At 37.5% G+C, this 21,909-nt stretch overlaps 1 protein-coding gene across 5 annotated transcripts in view; it reads left to right on the top strand.

Annotated features, from left to right (window-relative positions):
* Window positions 1-21,909, top strand: part of WASHC2C (WASH complex subunit 2C) — a 49,350-nt gene that overhangs the window by 16,301 nt on the left and 11,140 nt on the right. For 3 of the 5 annotated variants that reach the window (XM_074232574.1, XM_074232577.1, XM_074232575.1), the window contains exons 11-23: window positions 1,439-1,554; window positions 1,970-2,027; window positions 3,187-3,246; window positions 3,830-3,997; window positions 5,379-5,500; window positions 7,361-7,456; window positions 11,009-11,122; window positions 12,207-12,341; window positions 15,122-15,288; window positions 17,262-17,367; window positions 19,185-19,337; window positions 21,406-21,522; window positions 21,627-21,722. In XM_074232574.1, the coding sequence (XP_074088675.1) occupies window positions 1,439-1,554; window positions 1,970-2,027; window positions 3,187-3,246; window positions 3,830-3,997; window positions 5,379-5,500; window positions 7,361-7,456; window positions 11,009-11,122; window positions 12,207-12,341; window positions 15,122-15,288; window positions 17,262-17,367; window positions 19,185-19,337; window positions 21,406-21,522; window positions 21,627-21,722 (1,508 nt within the window). The remainder of the gene's footprint in view (window positions 1-1,438; window positions 1,555-1,969; window positions 2,028-3,186; window positions 3,247-3,829; window positions 3,998-5,378; window positions 5,501-7,360; window positions 7,457-11,008; window positions 11,123-12,206; window positions 12,342-15,121; window positions 15,289-17,261; window positions 17,368-19,184; window positions 19,338-21,405; window positions 21,523-21,626; window positions 21,723-21,909) is intronic. The other 2 variants (XM_074232578.1, XM_074232576.1) reach the window with 2 other exon arrangements.

Here is a 21,909-nt window from a genome sequence, read left to right on the forward strand (position 1 = left end):
GACCTGACCATAATCACAAGTGGGGAGGGTTTGATGCTGAATTCAAACTCTGATCTCTCATGAGATCCTCTTCCTCCTCTATCATCCTGCTATAACACTTATTACTTTTGTTTTGTTTTGATATCATTTCAGGATGTATCTCTTCCCCTCCCCTACCCATTGGGCCATCCTTGTAATAAAATTACAGAAAGGGAAGGTGGAAATCAGTTGAACAAAACTACCCCAACATATAATCTCCATCTCTTGGAAAAAAGGGGAGGGAATTATGTAGTTATTTTAAGTGATTATTATGCTGAAGGAATTTGCTGCTGTACCCAGAGACACTCTATGGGATTGAAAAATAAATGAAAGCTCTAGAAGGCCATGTCCCAGATACAAAAAGTGAGAAAAGAGGAGACTTAGGGCATGGTGGAGTGAATCCAAGCAATTCTATATTATTCTTTTTGAGGTTGATCCTCAGTGAAATTTAAAACAGTTTACCAACAGGTGGATTACATATTTCTGATATAATGTAATAATATATGAGTTAACAGGGATTCATTAAGAATTGATTCCAGAAAAATATTTCAAAATTATGACAACTTCATATACATTGATGATGTGGATACTGTATTGTTCAATTGGGAATGCATTGTATTTACCATATTTTGACTTCTCCAAAAAGCATTTCAGAAAAACTCCCTTGAGTTCCATGGAGATCAAGTGGTAACATGGGTCTTATATTGGTGTGATGGTTGATGGTACTTTAGTAATGGTGCCCAAAGAATATTGATATTTCTGTCAACATAGAAGGGAGGCCTTTAGTGGCAGGTCACAGAACTATAATTCTCTAGGTCCTTTACTACATTTTTGTAAATGACTTGAATTAAGGTATGCTTATCAGTTTTCCACATTGCAGGAGACTTTAAAAAGATAACTTGTATAAATTTGAGAATAGAGATTCAAACAGAAATCTGCCAGGTGAAGCAAAAACTAAGGAGATGAAATCCACCAGGGAGAAATGCCAAAAAATATAGCATGATTTCTAGAAACCTAGCTTGGCAGCAATACATGGAAAGAAATGACTGGATTTTAATCATTCATAAGTTTAATGAGGCTCACCTTCTGAAGCTCCTGCTCAGAGAAGTTTAAGGCCCCAGTTTATAGGAATGAAAAGTCTCAACTTGTCTTTTTATCAGTCCCTCGCTAACTGAAATCTGCTACCTGCATTACTGTTCCCTTTTCCTCCACTCTCACCTTCCCAGCCCACCTCTATTGCTTTGATGATTTGGTAAATGATGCCAATTCATGCAGAAGATGCTGCTGCTGATTTTAAGGCCCTAGAATTGAATTTAGGGTTTAGCTGTAGCCATCCTCCTATTGCAGTCCTCCTAAAAAAGTTTCAGAGATGACTGAAAAATGTTCCATTTCTCAGAATTATGGTTTGTTTGTTTCACAGATGAAGAAGATGACATGTTCAAACCACCCAAACTGACAGATGAAGACTTCTCACCATTTGGCTCTAGAGGGGGCCTTTTCAGTGGAGGAATGGGACTCTTTGATGATGATGATGAGGTTAGTGGGGATGGGAGGCAGAATAGAAATGGTCTGTTCTCCTTTTTACCAAAATTATTTTCTACTTCAGGTAACCCTTGTTCTTTTTCATGTTGGATTATCCTCATCTCATGATATCCTTTGATATGTAAAGAAGAGTCATTTGCAGTTTTTCTGACCAAAAGATTATATGATACTCCCTAGGTGATACTTCTGATTTTTTAGGAATAACTCCTTGGATAGACTATGATTTTTTTTTCTAAGTTCTTAATTGCCATAATTCAGGAGGTATCCAAATTCTACAGAGCAAACTGAATTTTGCAAGGGTTCTTTTCTGCACAGGATACTAAAGGTCTTAGTTGTCTGTAGTTACAAGGACTTTAATACTACTTCTTTTTTTTTAAACCCATTTGATTTTCATGTCATGATCAATCAGAGTGACCTCTTTTCGGAAGCCCCTAAAGACAATGAAAATCAACCTCCAGTTAATGAAGGTAAGGATGGACGAGGTCTGAATTTATTTGTATTACTAGGGGAGGAGGTTTTCAAGATTAGTTTTTATCCTATTTTAAGGCTCTAAATTCTCTAAAGTTAAAAGCAATCCAGTTCAGATATTTCATATCACTGTAAGAAGATAAAACATTGTTTGTAAATCCTGTTTTCAAATGTCCACCAGAATGAGCAACTTGGAAATTTCTCTAATCACATTCCTCCTCTTACAGAAATTGACGAGAGAAATGACATAATAAATACTTGGTAAAATTGAATGCATTCTACAGGAGTGTTTTCAGGTTTTGTTTGTGTGTATAGAGTTGATCAGAATTGATGTTACACTTAGGCAGCATTCTAAGATTTGCAAAGCACCTTTTTCAAAATAATGTTGTAAGGTAGGCAGCACAAGTATTATTCTCCCCATTAACAAATAAAGAAACTGAGGGGCAGCTAGGTGGTTCAATGGATAGAGCACCAACCCTGTAGTCAGAAGGCCCTGAGTTCAAATCTGGCCTCAGACACTTCATAATTACCAAGCTATGTGACCTTGAGCAAATTTCTTAATCTTACTGCCTTCCAAAAATAAAAAAAAAAGCAACAAATAAGGAAACTAAATAATCAGAATAGACAGTTTGTAGCACCTTTGCCAGAAGGTAGCATGTTCATTTTAAAATAACTCTTCAGTAGTTGTTATCCATATATTTCCTTCCTACAGTTCTTAATTTATCTGCTCTCTAGAATGGAGGGGACTATTGGAAAATACTTAAGTATGGATCATGCCCACCATAGCTACATTCACCTTCGCTTTTTCCTCCTTGACCTGGCAGAATAGCAAGGAATAACTGCTAATATCAAGCCCATTGTACTATTAAGAGATCACTATAAATTATTAACATTTGTAATTTGGGAAGAATTAAAATTCAATTACATTATTTAAATCTCACTTTAAATATGTCCTTAGATTGTGTTAAGTACCAGTAAGAGAAGGTGTCAGTTAAAAAAAAAAATACACTAAATTCTAAGTTTAAAAAAAAACACTAAAATTGTAAAAAAAAAAAAAAAGTAGCTCAGATAGCATCAATTCATTTCAGCCACCAAAAAAAATTGTCCAATTTGACTTCGCAAAAAAGGTGGTTTTAATGACTTATTTTCTTATTCCAGAGATTTCATCATCCAAACCTGGAAAAAAGATACCAGCAGGAGCTGTTTCTTTGTTCTTAGGTATATTCATTCTTATTTTTTCATCATTTTACTTTTATCATTTTTGACCCATCTTTTTTTTAAATCTTACCTTCAAAGATCTGGCTAGCATGTAGTAGACAACTCAGAATTTCAAAGCCCTCATTAAGGGATTTATTTTTTGTTAGACTAGCTATTTGTTGTTGTCTCCAACAACAAACCTTTCAAACCTTTGTTTGAAAAAATAGATTCCCAAAGAATAGATGATTTGTATTAGAGGGAATTTATTTGAAATGTCTCTACTCCTACCTGGGAGGTGAGCACCTCTAGTGCTTTATAGCTGTAGGGGAAGTTATTTCTTTTTTATTTCTTTTTTTTTTTTTAAAGGTTTTTGCAAGGCAAATGGGGTTAAGTGGCTTGCCCAAGGCCACACAGCTAGGTAATTATTAAGTGTCTGAGGCAGGATTTGAACTCAGGTACTCCTGACTCCAGGGCTCTATCCACTGCGCCACCTAGCTGCCCCCAAAGTTATTTCTTTAAAAAACTGAAATTTTAGTGCCTTTTTCTGAATTGGTAAAGTGCATGGTCCCTGACTACTGTTCATTTCATCTTCCTCTGATTGTAGGTGATCCTGATGTGTTCAATGTTTCTTCAGTCCAGTCATCAAAGGAGCATCAGATACCCCCACCGTCCACACAAGGAAAAACGCCCCAGAGTACTGCCCCCGCAGGCCTCTTTGATAATGATGATGATGACTTCTTTGTTGCATCTAATAGCAAACCCTTACATTCAGGTGTGTGCTGCCTCTCTTCGTTTTCATGCAAATTCTTTGAAATAGCTTTTACCTTGGTACTGGGAAGCCCAAGGTAAGCCTGTGCTAGTTATTCTGATCATTCAGGTCCCAAAGAGATTTATTCAGGATTGACTGGTATATACTAAACAACAGACATTCCTCAACAGCTTGAAGAAAGGCTCCTACCCATATCAGGAACCTAGTCATGGTTCAACTCTTGGTGCAATCGATCATTTGAAGCCTAAGGATTCATATAATCATTTAATTAAAAATAGGCAATTAAAAAATGAGGCAATTAAAAAGCAATTCACAAAAATTAAAACCACAGTGAGAAAATTAAAACCAGTGAGCAAGGAGTTTCCCTCAGGCCTCAGTGTTTTTCTGTTGAAGGTCTAAAAACCACTTTTATAATCTTCTTGCCCAAAGGACCCCCAGTAGGATCCCAGATGAGTCTGCCTATAATTCGAATTGTTCCAGGTCTGTACTACAGCTAATTCAGTCCTGGCTAATGTTGGGGGTTAGGAAGGAATTAATTCATACTACCTCCCCAATTTCCCCAGTACTTTTTGAGAGTGGCCCTCAGCATGAGAAGTAGAAAGCTAGATTCTTCTTGAATTACATGAAGAATGGCCATGGGTCCAAATTCCTTGGTGGTGTGATTCACTCTTTGTAATCTTGGAGGGCTACAACATTCTTCTAAACCTTAGTTTCCTCATTAGCTTAGATGATCCATAAGTTGCCTTTCAGCTCTTAAGCCTTTTTGATCCCTTACTGAGGTCAAATTAAAACAGGAGTGAGAAAATGAGAGGTAACAAAATTATTTTGCCTGACACATACTAAAGCCAAAACGAAAGGCAGCTTAAATTGCAGTTAGAAAATGGTGGCTCGGGGCAGCTCCATAGTGCAATGCATAGAGCACTGGCCCTGGATTCAGGAAGATCTGAGTTCAAATTTGACCTCAGATGACCTTGAACATGTCTTTTAACCTCATTGCCTTGCCAAAAAATTAAAGAAAAAGAAAATGGAGACTCTTTTAAGCTGGCATAGCTCTTGGACAACTGTTAATCCCTTCAAGCTTTTGAGGAAAAATCCCTACATGCTCCCCACACACACACTTCCCGTGTTTTTTGCTGCCTTCTCTTCATGATGATTTAATGTTTTCTTAAATATTAGATGAGGCTTCATTCCTGCAGACTTTGCATCACCTAATCACAGCTTAGCATAAAAGACCACTAATGGTCTTTGTTGGCATTGAATCATCTAGTATGTTTAAAGTATTTTTGTTTGCTTTTTTCTTAAAAAATAGCTATTCAGAAATAAGTACTGTTGTTAATGTTGTGGTAAGTTTTTTAAAACAACTTTTTCTTTTTTTAAATCAAAGCCAAACCAACTGTTGATCTGTTTGATGAGGAGGAAGAAGAGGAAGAAGATCTCTTCAAAAAGAAAACAGCCACTCCTTCTGCTGATTCTTTCAGTCCCAATGCCAGGGAGGCAACTGAGAAGGTGAAGGAAGAGGGGGTAGATACACATAACAATGTTTTTCTGGGGGTAATCTATTCTTAGTTCACTTTCAACCAAATTAAAATGAGCTGAACTGCATTATGAAATAGATTTAACATTGAGTGAAGAGAATGTTCATCAAATACCTACCCCAGGTAGTGTATTCCTGCTGAACAGAGAGACAAGACCAGTGGTTTATGCCTCACCCATCCATTTTGTGAGGTCTCCACTGGCTTGAACTTCTAAGGGGAAAAGCCCATATTGTCATCTAAGCTTTCCCTCTTCCCCAGGCCTAGGGCCAATGCTGTGCACACAATAGACACTTGGTATCTGTTTGCTGAATTGAACTTCTTTAGGATGGTATTGCATATGTATTGCATATCCTCCTGTTCAGGAAGTCCGTCATTCCCTCAGCTGCATCTGACCAGAAGTGACACTAGGAACCAAAAGTCAATAGATGAGGAGGGCTCAGCTTTAGGCAGCAGATCATCAAAGGAACAGAAGAGTCAAAAGCTTAAGGAATTGAAGAGTTAGGGAATTAACTAGCTCCAAAGAAGAATTTTTTTCTTTCCTGAGTGCATGTCCATTCAGAAAGTAATGTGTGGGGCCCTCCACAGATCTCAGGCCCCTAGAATTGATAAAGTTCAGTATACAAGAGGAAATAGGCCCTTGCCCTCCATGAGGTTATATTCTAAGAGGAGAAGGTAACATAAGCTAAAGCAGATTGGGTAGGGAAGGGCAGAAAAAGGCTGGGCTGAAGCCCAGAGGGAATTGAGGTCCTGGTTTGGGGGGCCTCTGCCATTACCAAAGCATTAACTTTGGAGGGATGGGCTGGAGAGTAGATGGAGAATTCGAATTCCTCTATGTGTATGTAACTCGTATTTAGGACCCCATGTTGCCAGGGTCTGACTATCCATCAATCCTTGCTGAGTTTCATTTCTCTTTTTGATGCCTGCGCCACATACATTTTGGATAAAACCTAGGATTCTGGGACACATCACCTGAAGGAAAAGTCCAGTTTCCAAAGTCGGTCTATTAGTGTGGGTTTAACAGCTATCTTTTCCTTCTTCTGTCTTTTCTTCTTTTGTAACATGTTGGTTTGTCCCACTGTAGAAAATGGTGGTAATGATTTCTTTATAATGAAACTTCCTCCTGAGAAGTATACATGTTCACATGTTATTTGACTTCTTTTGAGAGCATGTGATTACTCTTTCTACATCATGCTCTTAAAAGAGAACATCATTCTAGAATTCAGCTTTAGTTTCAAAGGTCTTTGGCATTTGTGGTGGGCAGGCAATTTAGAATCTCTAACTTTAGAAAGTCCAGGCAAAACCTGACAGAATTCCAGTACCCCCAGACCTAGTTCTTGAAGATAGGGCTTCGGATAGTCCAATCCTGGAGAGTTTTTGGTTCCTTTTAAGTATACATACATTCAGCTTTTACTATTTTAAGAAAATATAACCAAGTTTCTTTAAAGTTTCTTTAATGCTCAAAAAGGTGATTTTTCTCTTTTGAGGCAGTTAGTTGGGGCTGTGGATAGAGTCTCAGGTTAGGAGTCAGAAGACTGTGTGATTCTGGCAAGTCACTTAATGCTTTCACCTCAGTCTCTTCTGGTCAGATGCAGCTGGGGGGAATGATGGAAATGCAGAAACATGATAATATTTGTATAGTGCTTAGCACCAGGCTCTCTGTAGAAGTATTATTGTCTTTCTCATTATTTTATCCTAATTTTTAAGAAATCAATACTAACTTCTGGATATCAGGAAGTCATGTGCATTATTCCCTTAGATTTAGGATCTTACTAGTTCAGGAAAGTCTTGAATCTTTGTGGGTTCTCCCAATGTTTGTTTTCTTCTGACAAAGGTTGTGCAAACGTCTTCTAGCAAACATCTCCAGGCCTTGTCCAAAGAGGTTTCCAAGAAACAAACAGGTTTATTCTCAGATGAGGATGACTCTGAGGTGAGTTGTTCACCTATTTCTGTCTGCTCTTCCACTGCAACCCAGTCATGGGCACTAAAGAGGAGATGGGGGTCAGACCTGTGTCTGTTGTTTGGTTTGTTTTCATTTAGAAGTAACATGGAGGCCTTAAAAGATTGAAGGGAAAGGTAAGAGAAAAGTTGACCACACAAGAGCATTCAGAACTGTTTACCTTGTCTCCATGATTTAGCTTGGGCCCCTCAGAGCACATGCTCTCAGAGGGACCTGTGGGCAGCTACCTTTGAAAGGTATTTATTTCCTATTGAGTACAAAACCCCAGATGATCTGCTGACATCATCTCTCTCAGAATTTTCTCAGCTGTCGTTCTCTGAGTGGAGTAAGACCTCCAGCAACTGCCCCAGTCCTATAGGTTTCTCATTATTGCTTGATCTTGGGTCTTTGTCAGGCTTGGGGATTGACTTTCAGAGCCATTTGTCCAGTTATTCTTCCTTTTGGCTAGAAGTCAGCCAAGAGAGAGAAATGATTTGCCCTGGGTCACATCGCTAGTGAGTGTTTGAGCCAGATTTGAATTCAGAAAGATGAGCCTTGCTAATAACTCTGAGTACTTCCCTCAAATGGGCAGTGCCCAGCTTGGGAGGGAAGGCTCCATATGAATCAAAACAAAAGGGAAATTAGTCTGTAGGCTGTTGCTTCATCCAAGCAGGGAATTAATTAATTAATGAATGAAAGGCTGAAAAAACATTTCAGCACTTGCTGTCTGTAAGAGGAGCCCCAACTCAAAGTCAGATGGAAAAGGCCCATGGTCTTAAGACTACTTCTTTATATCTTTTCCTTTGTCAAAACCATCTTTTTTTTTTCCTGATGTTAAATTATTTAACAGTGTTCAAGAACTTTGATAGAGAGAACATTCTTTTTTCCAAATCTTAAGAAGTAATGACTGTAGGGCAGTTAGGTGTCTCAGTGAATGGCGTACCAGCCTTGGGGTCAGGAGAACCTAAGCTGAAATCCAGCCTTAGGCACTTAACAGTTACCTACTGGGCAAGTTACTTAATCCCATTGCCTTGCAAAAACCAAAAAAAAAAAAAGTTAATGGATATTTGGTCTAAGGTAGTCAGAGTGGAAAGGAGAAAATAAATTTATATGGGAGATATTTAATTTGTAGAAACAGATTTAAATGTAGGAGGGAAAAGTCAAAGATGGTTTCAAACCAGCATGACTTAAAGAATGGCAGGTAGGTGATCATTAACAAAATAGGGAAGTGAAGGACAGGTTTTTGGGGAGATAGTAAATCCATTTGGAGATATATTCAATTTCAAATGCTGGTGAGATAATGAAATGATGTCCTTCCAAAAGGCAGCTAGAAATTAATTTTGAAGCATGATAGAGACGATGTGAAGAAAGGATGACCCAAGAGAATCTAAAATAAGGTTTGGAGTTGGTTTTATTTTTTAATTAGAATACCTTAATGACACATCCTGTATTTGGTGAGGATAGGTCCAAAGCAAAGAAACAGTATAAGGAGGCCTTGTAAAATATTTCCCTTTACTGAATAAAATGTGCCATCTCCATTTAGGTTTCTCCCTCCAGGACATAATTGTCCTAGTTATGTATCTAGTACATGCCATTCATAGAACTTATTGGCTGTTTCTATGCTGTAACCTGACTTTTTATAGCCATTTGGAAATTGTTTAATATCTTTGTAACAGAATGACTTAACACTCCAGAGTATATGTATTATCACAAGATAGTATCTCCAAATTTTTGAAACAATTCTAACTCAAGTTTAATTTTTAAAATATAAGCCAACTTAACACTTTAAGGAGGATCTGAGTTGTTGTACTAGTATGAAATAGTATAACTTCATTTAGTTTGATAATCATTATTTTGACTTCTTTAATTTTGTGGAGTTTATTTTATTCATACCTTTCAATTTTCCTTTTAGTCTGTTATTTAAGGTAACTTAATCATCCCCTTTTTGCAGCAGTAGTTTTTTTTAAACTTCACTCTCTGGACCTCAGTTTCTGTATCTGAAATGAAGGTGATCTCTAAGAACCTTTTTCAGCTTTGAATCCTGTGGTCATATGTTTTAGAATGATAGAAACCCCTGAGGTTACTTTCTGTAAAGTGCCTGCTAGTGCGTCAGCTACCACAAATCCACAAGGAGCCCTTTACACACCTCAGACTTAGGAGTTTAATTCAGATGCCAGACTCTGGAGCCAATTTCTAGACAGAAACTGGTAATTATAACATTTGAGTGTCTAACAGAGACTTTTGTATACTGACTGTACCCAGGAAGCACTTTGGCTAGCAAGGGCATGTGAGGTGCAATAAGAAGAATTAAGAAGAATTAAGTCTGGAAAGCTAGTTTGGAGCCAGATTGGGAATATTTTCTGATGACTAACAGTGTTTACATTTTAGTCTAGAGACAATGGAAGTTGATAATTGTTACTAATCATCTTTTTTTGGTCAGGGACAGGGGACAGGGACCAGGGAAAGACCCTCAGGTTAAAAAATAAGGTCTGAATTTTTTTCCACTCTTTCTGATATCTTCCCCTTTTTCAGATACTTTAATCCCTTAACACCTTAAAATTTTCTCATCTCTAGCATAGGCCGTTTCATTGTGTGCTGGGTCTAGTCCAGCAGATTTTCCTCTGTAGTTTCTGTAGTATTTTTTCTGTTTTCATTTGTTTCCTCATCTAGCACACGAAGGTGCTTTTGGAGCCTTCCAGCCCTCCTCTTACTTTTCAGATGAAAATGTCCCAGATTGAGTAATGCACCCAAAGTCCCACAAGAGAAATCATCAGAAGCAGGATTTGAACCCAAGTTCTCTGACTCCTTCAGTGCCTATACTCGTTCCAGCTTACCCTATTGCTTCTACATGTAGCATTATGTTGTTAATCAGTCTGCTTTCCTTATAATGGTAAAGGGAGTTTGATATAAAAGTCTTTACAGACCTTTCCCTTTTTCATCTATAAGTTATCCTTTAGTTTCATTTTTAAATAGACCTGAGATGACTTTGCTTAAATGGAACACCCACTAAGCTTTCTTCAAACTTGTTCTCCACTTCTTCTTACTGAGTTAAGAGGTAATAAATACAACTTTTTTTTTTATCATCCTTTCCCATAAGACTTCATGGTTGATTTTCTGTTTTAAAGTAATGCTTCTCTTAATTACCATGTCTGTCCATGTGACAGAGGGCAGTTGTTCTCTAGATGAAGCAACTTTTCTGGTTTTTTGGTCTCTTTTTTTTATGGCATGGTTTGCATTAGTTAAATCATTTTAGAAATGTCCATTTTCCCATTTTCCAGTTTTCACTATTTTAGAAGATCCTTAGAAAGCAAAAATAGTTTTTGCCAGTATTTGTATCCAAAGCCTTTCCAGAATGGTTGCTTGGGCCAAAAATTCTGTTCTGTTGGTTACTCTTTAGGGAATAACCCAAAGGTTATTCCATGCTATGAGGATGCATCAGAATAGATTTTATAGAGGTAGCTAATTTTAACAAGATAAAATCATTTTTTAACTGCTTGTCTTAATTTGTGCCATTCATTATAACTTTATTTTTGGATCCAACAGGATTTGTTTTCCTCTGCTCTGAATGTGAATAAGATAAAAACCGTAGCTCCCCATTCCAACAAACTCACCACAAAGAAACCACTTTCACTTTTTGATGACGATGATGATGAAGAGGTAAAATATTGCTGTTTTTACAATAAATAATGGGGAATCTGGAATCTCACAGGGTGGGTGAAACAGGATAAGCCTGATCTGGTTTTAGAGAAATAGGAGAAGAGTATTGATGACTGAGGATGATGTAGTATGTATATTTCTGTGTCTATTTTAAGGTATCCTTGCTTTATGAGATTTAAAAGAGGAAGTACTGCAAAATTCTTGGCCAGGGGCAGCTAGGTGGCACAGTGGATAGAGCACTGGCCTTGGAGTCAGGAGTACCTGAGTTCAAATCCAGCCTCAGACACTTAATAATTACCTAGCCATGTGGCCTTGGGCAAGCCACTTAACCCCATTCCCTTGAAAAATTTAAAAATAAAAAAAATTCTTGGCCAGTATGAGAATTAGACTACTTGGTTGGATCTGTGAATGAACAGCCTTATTATCAGATACTTGTTTTTGTTTTAAAATTTTTTACACTAACTACTTGATGATTTATAGAATGTTTCAACAAACTCTTAAATTTATTAAATTTTTTCAACTTTAAAGAAATTTGAAGAGCACTTTAAATTTCCTCATCTTGGCCTCTCACCATCTAAAGGATTAATATTTTCCATACAGAGAAAGGGAAAAACCTTTACTTTGACCCTATCCTATTTTTTCTTTTGCCCAGATTTAAACTTAAGAGAATGGGAAGGAAGCTGTCTGTCCTGGAAAGCCACATTTTCAGCATTTTGTGCTTCCTACTAGAGAGCTTTCATATATCTAGTATTGGACTTTATGCAGTAAGAACTTCAAAGAACACCAAAATCATATTCTCTTTGCTGCTCCATCCATCAAGGAGCTCATTTCTTTCCTGTGATAGCTCTCCCTTCCCATGGTGGCAAAATTGAGCTCAAAGTATATTGTGGCAAAAAATCTGATAAGGGAATAGCATTGTTTTGGTATCTAGTGTTTTGAAAGGCATCCATTGTTCTCCATTGTCGCTGGATTGATTTTCATCCAACTCATTTCCTAACATTTTAGCAAAAGAACTATCTCTTGATTTCTAACTATAGTGATTTGGTTTTACTGAGCACTTTGGGGAACTTTTTCTTTTTTTAAGGAAAATCTTTTTGGGGACACACTTGCTAAGAAGCAATCTTCATCATCACCTCTGCCTAAGCAAACTCAAGAGAAGGCAAAATCTTCAGAACCGCACAAAAAAGCATCCACTTTACTGTTCAGCAGTGATGAGGAGGTACAGTTGCCACCATGTTGAATGAATGAAACACTCCTTAAAAGCTTGCTACTTGCAAAGGGCTATGTTAAGTCTTGGGCAAACAAATAGAGAAGCTAGAACAGTCCCTGTTCTCAGGAAGCTCACATTCTAATCAGGGAGACAAAAACTCTTCTTAAAAAAAGAAATTAGTTTGACAAAATCAATATCAGATTGTCACAATGTTCTAAGTCTTTTTTTTTCCAGTTCCAGCACATATGTTCCAGTTCTTAGAGCTCTGGAAGTTATTTGTCAAGTGAGAATGTCCAAAAGTCTTTTGAATGTCACTTGATATATGCATACTACATTATTTGAAGATTTTAACCCAATACTTCCAAAACTAATAAACATGTATCAAGTAGAATAACAGCTTGAATTCTATAGTGTGTTTGACCTTTGGATTTCACTGAATCATTAACTTCTAAGCATTATTCAGTAAGAGACCTATTGTCTTAGCCTAGACATATACCCAGATGTGGCAGCAGAAAATACAAGTTTGTTGGCCTTAGTATTTAGGACCCCGAGAATTGTTTTCTTTTTTGCAGTAAGGCAATCTGGAAATGAGTATAGGTATATTTCCATTTCAATCTCCTACCTTTGTAGAAAAATACTCGTTACAGTACCTCAGTTATCCTAGGTACTGCTTTCTATAAATATATTTTCTTCTCCCTTATTACAGGGATGTTGTAAGAATAAACTCAACATAAATATACATATACAACATAAAGCAAATATTACAGTAGTAAAGTGTCATATAAATCCTAGGGTCTAATAGCATTATTTCTTGAATTCACTTAGACTAAAAGGATTCAGTCTAATCACCTTTCTCTCCTCTCTATTTAACTGAGTCTATCATTACATCCTTACTCATTTTCTTTCTTCAATAGCCTCAATACTACCTTCTTTCTGACTCTTTATAGCAAGTGTGTCCAGCCCAAGGTTCCACATGCAGCCTTCAAAGCCCATTCATGCAGCATTATTACATTTTATTATTATGCTTATTGGTAATATGGATTACATTGTAGTCAAAAATAAGTTTTAAATCCTATTTGTGGCCCTGGACAAGTTTTTGTGGGACATTGCCATCTAGAAGAGCTACAAGATTATGGCAAAGGTCATCAAGAGAGGAGCTGTGTTCTCCCAAACCAGCTTGCAGCCCTGGTGTCATTCTCAGTAACCCCACATGTAAGTCCATTGTCAAATCTTGTCATTTCATGACACCTCAGCAAATCCCTTTTTCTCCACTCTTCGAACCACAAGCCTATTTCAGACTCTTACCACCTTCCTAGACATTCAACCTCCACTCAACTGCCAAGAAGATCTCCTTCAGGTACAAAAGATTCCATAAGCCAGGTGCTTCCCAATTCCCAAGGGTAGGGAGGAACCTCTCTAGTTTGCATTTTTTCTTCCCTGTAGACTGTCAGGGTCTTGAGGATGAGGCCACACAAAGCAGTATCAAATAAATGTTTATGAGCTTTCTCTGCTAGTCTCTGGACCAGCAGCATTTATTTAGTACCATGTTGTATAATTAAGGAATTAAGACTGACATCAGAAAAGAAAATGAGACTCTGACTCTGAAGTGGGGGGAGATGATGCTAGAAGGAGTCCAGGGACACAAAAAAGAATTTAAGGCTTAGAGAGAGAAGCTGAAAGGAAGGCCATGAAGGGGGTAGGAGTATCCAACAGAGAAGGCACAGATTCTAAGAATGGTTCTGGCCCTACCTATCCTGACCTTGGGAGATTGAATCACAAACATCAAAGAAGATTTTGGTATTCTGTTTTGTTTTCTTTGAAACTAAGAAAGCATTTCCTCCTTGCTAGATCCCAATTCTGATTGTGCAAGTGCAAATTAATATTAAGAAACAACTTCATAATACTGAGTCAGTTGGGATGAGTTACAAAGGGTTCCCTAAGATCTTTCATGGGGAATTTGCATATAAACTGCACATGTCTATACAGTGTTGAGTTTACTTTGAGGGTAATTTCTAAATTTCATTAACACTAATGCTGAAGGATAACTCATCTTTATTTTTTAAAGATTTACACTGTATTGATCCACAACCCTATATTAGAAAACCTTTCTCTTTCCCCAGTAAAGGGTGAGAGCCATCAAGGAAAGACAGTAGGCTGACAAGGGCCACCAGAAATCTTATAGTTCTGAGATTAGAAATTTAGGTACTAAAATTTCCTGCAAAACTGACCAACTTACATCAACACTTGAAGGATTTGTCATTTTTATGGGGTGACTATTCCTTCCATTGGCTTCTCTAGGTCTTAGACCAATGATTGTCCAAACATGTGACCTTCAGGGCACAGGTGGCTTCCAGAACTACAAAATGCAGCCCAAAGAAGATAAAAATGTAATTGGAAAATGTTTATCAAAATGAATAAAAATACAATAAAACATAGATAATACTATATTTCAAAACTAAGTGAATATGCAGCCCAAAAATGAGCAGCCCCCAAAAATAATGCCCACCTGGTGAATTTAGGGAAGTTAGCCCTTGAACAGCAGGCATACTACTGCCCATTGCTGGGCTCACACTAAAAGACTTTCCAGCTGGGTTCCACTGGCATCACATTTGAGAACACCAGGTTACCTCTGTGAGGGAAAAAGACCTGAGTGTCGGTGCAGCTAATAGCAGCTTGATTTTGCTTCCGATGTGCTTTCACCTGAATCTCCTTTGACAGGGAGAAGTGGACAGAAGTCTCTTTCTAAAGTTCCTCTGATCAGTGAAATAGTGTTTAAATCCTTTTTTTAGGAGCAATGGAGCATAGGTGATTCACAGACCAATAGGGTGCCTGAGAGCAACATAAAAGAACTTAAGAAACCTGGAGTGATGAAGGATCCCATCCAGAAGGAGGTGAAGAAGATAAGTCTGTTTGAGGAAGATGATGAAGAGGATTTATTTGCTGTTGCTAAAGACAGGTGATAACATTGCTGCAGGGAAACGGCAGCTATTAGAGAATGACACTGAGCCCGGCTGCAGGTGGTGATGAACTTCAGGTGCTGAAGAGCATCCCTCAATACTGGGAAGGCCTTTGAGAGTTTTGAGAGTTTTTTGGCAGCCAAAGAAGCAACGCTTCTGCCATCACACCATCTACTCCACAAACCAGTTCCATATCGTACAGGAGATTCCTACAGTTAGAAGGGAAACCATATTAGTTGTAGATTTGCAAAGTTAAATCAGTAAGAATTTATTAAGCACCTGTTTGCAGACACTGCTAATTGTTGGGAGCATTTTCCCAATGCCTTGTCTTCAGAATCCAAATAGACTTTTTGCAATAAAATAATAATCTTACTAAGAACAATTAATGTGACCAAAAATTTATATTTTTCACTATATTAACATTGTTAGTTTCTAAATATGAAGCCTTTGTTTCATTGACCAAACAATTGTGAAGAGCTTTAAGTTTCAAATGTAGCATTTTGATTTTGGTCCTAGTGATAATAAGGAACCTCTAAAGCTCACAGAATAAGGGGGTTGAATGATCAGAATTAGACTTTAGAGAAATCGCTTTGGCTGCTAATGGAGCAGCTTCCTATTCTTTGTAACTCATGTTCACCTCTAACAAGGTAAACTAGTTGGGGGGATGGAGGAGTTAATGCCAGAAGAGGCATATTCATGTCACCTTTGTTAGAGACATTGCAATTGCAGTGTGGAGACAAAATATTATGAGGACTTGAATTGGGGTGTTAAGCATGTGAACAAAGATTCTGTAGATGACATATCCGTAGAATAAGATTGGCCAGTCAATGTAGAGTGAGAGGGAAGAGTCGCGGAGGCACCAAGGTTGGGATTCTGACTGGGTGCAGAGAAGGAGGCTAGGTACCTATAACTAAAGTAGATCAGTCCCAAAAAAGGGTGGGTTTGAGGGGGGAAAGATCATGAATGCTTTTTTTTTTTTTAATGTTGAGGTGGAGATGCCTAGAGGACATCCCAGCACTAAAAGAACTGATAGTGATGTGGTCTGGGAGCCAGAAGCTAAGGTTGTATCCAGATAAGTGGACCCCAAGGAAACTGAGGAGATGACCAAGAGATGAAGGATTTGTGAGCAGGAGAGGAGCTAGCAATGTAAATTGCTGGAGAAAAGAAGAGGACTAGGGATGAGCTCATTGCATCTGGCTTTGGGGGTGGTAGTAGAGATCTTGGGAGGACATATCAGTTAAATGAATGGTGCAGTTGGTAGCTAGAGGAAGTGGGTGGGAAAGAAGAAAAGAATTTGAGGGAATGGTGGGGTCAAGTGAGGGCTAATTACAGATTGGGGCAAAGGAATCAAAGTTAATAAACAGGAGAAGGGATGGTCTTGACAAGAAGCATCTCTTCATTAGAGCCTGGATGAAAAAATGATGTAAAGATAAGGCAACATGAAGGGGAGAAAGAGAGCTTAAGGCCTTAACTCTCAGTCATACTCTTTTGTCTAAACCAAACTACTCTTTCGGAGTACTTTTAAAAATGTTTCTTTTTTATTATGAGCAGTAAATATAAACAAACATGAATATTTCAATATACAAATAACAAAATTGGATTATATATGAAACAGCAAACACTTCTTCTGTTTTATCTTTTCTGTTAGTTTGATTTGTCTTTTATGATACAGATTTAACAGAAATATGTGTCCTTCCCCTACACTTTATTCTTAACAACTGACACTTTTCTGACCTGTCTTTGTTGCTTTATTTTACTTAACTGAAACACTGTTGATTATTTTCCCCTTTCTCTAAAAAACTTCTTAATCTTTCTTATTTGAGGTTTTGTTTGCACTATTTTAATTTTTATGGATTTGATCTCAAGAAGATTCCACATAACAGCTATTCTTTATTTTCCCCAAAATTTTTGCCTGTTTTTTATTTACTATAATTAGACTTTTAATATGAGGAATATTGTTGTTTATTTCTAGCCACAAAAAGACTCCTAAATCTTCGCTTCTTTTTGAAGAAGATGCTGATAGTGGTGGGTCTCTATTTGGCTCTCCTCCTCCTCCATCTGTTCCTCCTACAAAAACGGTAACTTTAATCAGCTTAGATAATGACTTTGTTGCCATACGAAATGAGTTAAAATTCTTCATTATGATTAGTACTCAAGATCAAGCTTTGTGGGAGAATCAATAGGCATTTGTCATGCCCATTTAGAGCTAGTACATTTTCAAGCCATAGTTACCTTAAAATTAGTGAAAAAGACTTATAGACTGATTTGAGTAGTGGAGGTCAAATCTCTAGGCTGTTATTCAGTGATTCTTTTCCTTGGGCTCCATTGTCACCCTTCCAATTTAGGAAGTTTAGGACCTCACCATTGTCACTTGTTTATATTTATTCAGAATTATTATTTGTTTTATGTGTTTTGATAACAAGAAACGTAGGGATAGGTACAGACTATACCTTTTTTAGGATCTTATTAAATAGATTGATATAAAGAAGATAAAGATCAGATTCATCTTTGGGGAAATAACTATAATCTTAGGGACAGTGGTTCCCTTTCTGAAAATGTTTTTTCCAGTGACATAACCCTGTGGTGAAGTCACCATGTTTTTACAAGTGAAATTACTTTATTGTTTGGTGTGGGGCTATTCTACTGTTCAGGCTGAAAAAAAAGTAGTTCACAAAGTTCAGAGTGTTTTATGGTGAATGTGTTAACATTTTCATTGATGCTTGTAGACTTCAATCTCTCCCATCTGTAAATGACAAAAAGTATCCGACTATGTTAATGAGGTTTAATTAAATATACTTTTGAAATTTTTAAAGACCAGAGAAGTAGTGAGAGACCTGAAGAGAGTTGTATGTTATTATATGAGCATCATGTTTTGGGGGCAGAGTGTTTAACAAGCCAAAACTAATAAATAAGAGATAAAAATAAGTGAACAAATGATAACTTTAACTTTTTCTCATATGAAAAATGTAAGCACTTCTGGACCCCAAGAGATCCTTTAGTATTTCAGACTGTAGAGAGTTCAGGGTTTGGCTCATACATACAAACCTTTCAAAAAAGAAGCATCTTATTATGAAAGGTGTTCTCCTTTTTAAGACTTTCATATGATTAGATTCATATTTTACATTATCTAAATTACTGTAATTAGGAGAAGAATAAGTTGCTTGAACACACGAATCTTTTGCCTAAGTTCACAAATGAGTTATATAGAGAGCTAATTACTCTAGCATTTATACATCTATCCTTAGAGTTCTTCATGACCTCATTTTCCTTTATCTTAAATTCAAATTACATTGAGCTTTAGGGTCCTCCTGATCATGATTTCCTAATTCACTCATTTCTTTTCGTTACACCCTTTCCTCTACTCCTTTTGCTTCAGTGAAGTGAAATGTTTTACTTCTTCGATTTGACCATCATGTTTGAAAGAGCTTTCCCAAGTTAGCTGAACAAATCTTCCTCATGTCATTCCAGAATTTCATGCAAAGTCCATGTCCTTCATGGAATCTATTCCTTTTACAACTTAAAGGGTACTTGCCCACCCACTGTGTTTACTGTACCAGCCCAGATACCCACTCTGGCTGTCCCACCTCCAAGGAACTTATTCCCACCCTACTACTTTCTGTTATTTCCATAAGTCAAATCCTTAAAAAACATGCTGAAGGAAATTTTGTTCTCAGCTGTGTCTTATTAGAGTCTACTTTCTAAAGAATTGGAAGATTTGTATTTCTTTTTGGTGGTTTATATGTTTTCTGCCTTCTAAAAAAGATATGAAGTGGCATAATGAATGACTCAGGAGATTGGTTGCATGAATGGACTGAATGTGCCAGTCACTTAAATACCTTGAATATCTTTTGTGGTGATTTCATGGGTAGGGTTTTTTTCCCCCCTTTTTTGGTAGGTTAAAGAGAAAATCCCTCAGGCAGTGCCGTCATTATTTAGCGATGAAGAAGAAGAAGAAGAAGCAGCAGCTCCATTTGGAACTGGGAAATCGGTGGATAAGCAGGCTGAGTCTTTGTCTGGGAATACTGTGGTGATCAAGCAGGAAGAAAAGGTGCGATGTTATTTTTTTTTTTTTATTTTTTGGCAAGGCAATAGGGTTAAGTGACTTGTTCAAGGTCACACAGCTAGGTAATTATTACGTGTTAGAGGCTGTATTTGAACTCAAGTCCTTCTGACTCTCAAGCCATTGCTCTATCCCTTGCACCACCTAGCTGCCCCTTGTTATTTTAAGTGTACAAGTATAATGCTTCCTGTGTTTAATCATACTCTTATCTCTTAATCTGAAGCCTGGAAACTTGCTTTTTAATTTTTCAATAATTATTTTAATATAGTGATATTGAAGAGAATACATTTGGTATTCATATTTGAAGTTCTGCCTTCTTTTAACTTCACTTTTTTTTTACTTTTCTTGCCTGATCTTTTGGAGACCTTAATCTCTGATGTACCTTTAGATCAGAATAGCTATACCCAGGTAATCATTCATTTGAAATTTTTGAGGGGATCACATCTTTTCCAGGATGGAAACAAAGAGTGGTTCAGCATCCTCAGGCCCTTTCTGGGTATCTCAAACCTTGTGTCATGCTTCACAGTGGGCGGGGTACACACTCACTAAATATAGACCAAATAATATGAGATCCCTTGTTCTAGGAGTCTGAACCCAAGCTCAGAAAAGTGAACCAAGACTTAGCCATTCTCTGGAGATGCCTTTTGTCTCTACCTGTTTAGGGATGATCAAGAATTCAAATTTATTATCCTCCATTGTCTCCAATGAAGAGAGAGGCAAAGGGTAGAGCCAAACACGTGAATTTTCTGTATTATGTTTATAATATGAAGTTTTACATATTTTATACCAGTGCATCACTAATTTTACTGATGCAGGTACTCTCTAACCATTCAGGTTCCCCCCCACCCTCATGAGTATACATACTACACAGCTTTTGTCAGTGTGTTCCAGTGAGTCCTCCACCCCAGGCCACCCAACATGCAAGGAGCTTTTCTCTGATGTTCTTAATACTTCTTTTCTCCATCACTTATCATTGGTTCCTGACTCATCTTTTTTTCCTGGTGAGACATCTTCGTGATGATAATCCCATTTCTCATTTTTAGTTCTTAGGTTGCACTAATGAGTTGCGACCTATTCCAGTGGTTATCACTATCCCTTGCTCAGAGTAGATATCTTAATAAATGTTTGATTGACTGACTATTCATGGCCTCCACATGGATAACATTCAACTCTGATTCTTCAGAGATGCTTTCGTCATTGGTGACTCACAGACAAAAAGCATCACTTTCACAGAATACTCATTCATTATGGTATAGAGGTCACCAAAGATTACAGAGCTTTTGCCAAAGGAACATATGATAGGTTCTACTATACAGGAAAGGCTTGAAGAATGGTGGCCCCAAACTGGGTTGCTTTCCAAGAACCAGCCTATCTAAGTACAGTGGGATTCATCCAGTAGGAAGCCCACTTGTTGATTCATTCTTTGTTTATGGCAACCCATGAAAACAAAGTATAAATAAAGCACTATTTAATAGACCTGAAATTGGGATTTCTTTTAACAGAAGAGAAATATTAGAAATAAAAAGAAAGTTAAAATAACCTAAAATACAAATGCATGCTTTCTGGTAATGATAACTGAAATCCATTCATACATAAATATGATCAAGTCATCCACCAATGGTAACTAGTACCAGATCCTTCCCTTAGGTGATAGAAGAGAGTTAGAGAATAGGAGAGAACAGATGTTGAAGTTAGAAGGACAGGTCTGGAGACCCCAGCTGGGTATCAGCATCACTGAACACCATTTTCCCCAGAGCTGCCCTTTCTTTTCAGCTTTGGGTCACTTTAATAGTGGGACTGTTCAGGGAAACCACATGGATCACATGGTAGATATGCACAGATGTTCATTTGAGCTGGAGCATCTACTTTCTTGAATGATTTCTAAAGATGAGTGATCTTTTTTAAGGAAGCAGTTTAATTTCTTGGTATAGCATATTTAATTTTATGACCAAACTTGCTCTTCTCCTTAAAAACATTTGGTTTCCTCATCACACACTTTTGGGGTTGCTTGAGGTAAATGACTGTTCACCTGACATCCCTTCTCCTTTATTCCTAGCCTTCCAGTCCTGGTGCCCATTTCAAGACGACCACCGGTGTCTTTCAGGACGAAGAGCTCCTCTTCAGCCATAAGGTCCAGCAGGACAACGATCCTGACGTTGATCTCTTTGCCAGGGTCGGTTCTCTTGAGTCTGGGTCAGGACAGATCTTGGCCTCAGCAGCATAAGGCTTTTCTTGTCTTTGTTTTTCTCAAAGAGGAAATTTGTTCTTTTCTTTTAGACATCAGAACAACGGGCTGGTCCCCCACCCAAAGAGGCCCTTTTTGAGGATGATGAAGATGATGATTTCTTCACTTCTGCTAAACCACAGCTCCCGGTACCAGCCCTTTATATTGTCAAGACCAAGGAGTTGAAAAATAGTTGCTTAAAACTTTCAACTTTCAGTGTATTTAGGGAAAAAGCCCCAGAAGATAAGAGTAATGTGCCTACTAATAAAAAAATACTAAGGTCCCTTATTTTTCCCTAGCCAAATAGTGCTTCATTTTTTAATTATCTCAATTTAA

Source organism: Macrotis lagotis, chromosome 4, assembly GCF_037893015.1.
Source record: "Macrotis lagotis isolate mMagLag1 chromosome 4, bilby.v1.9.chrom.fasta, whole genome shotgun sequence".
In the NCBI taxonomy this organism is placed as follows: Eukaryota; Metazoa; Chordata; class Mammalia; order Peramelemorphia; family Peramelidae; genus Macrotis; species Macrotis lagotis.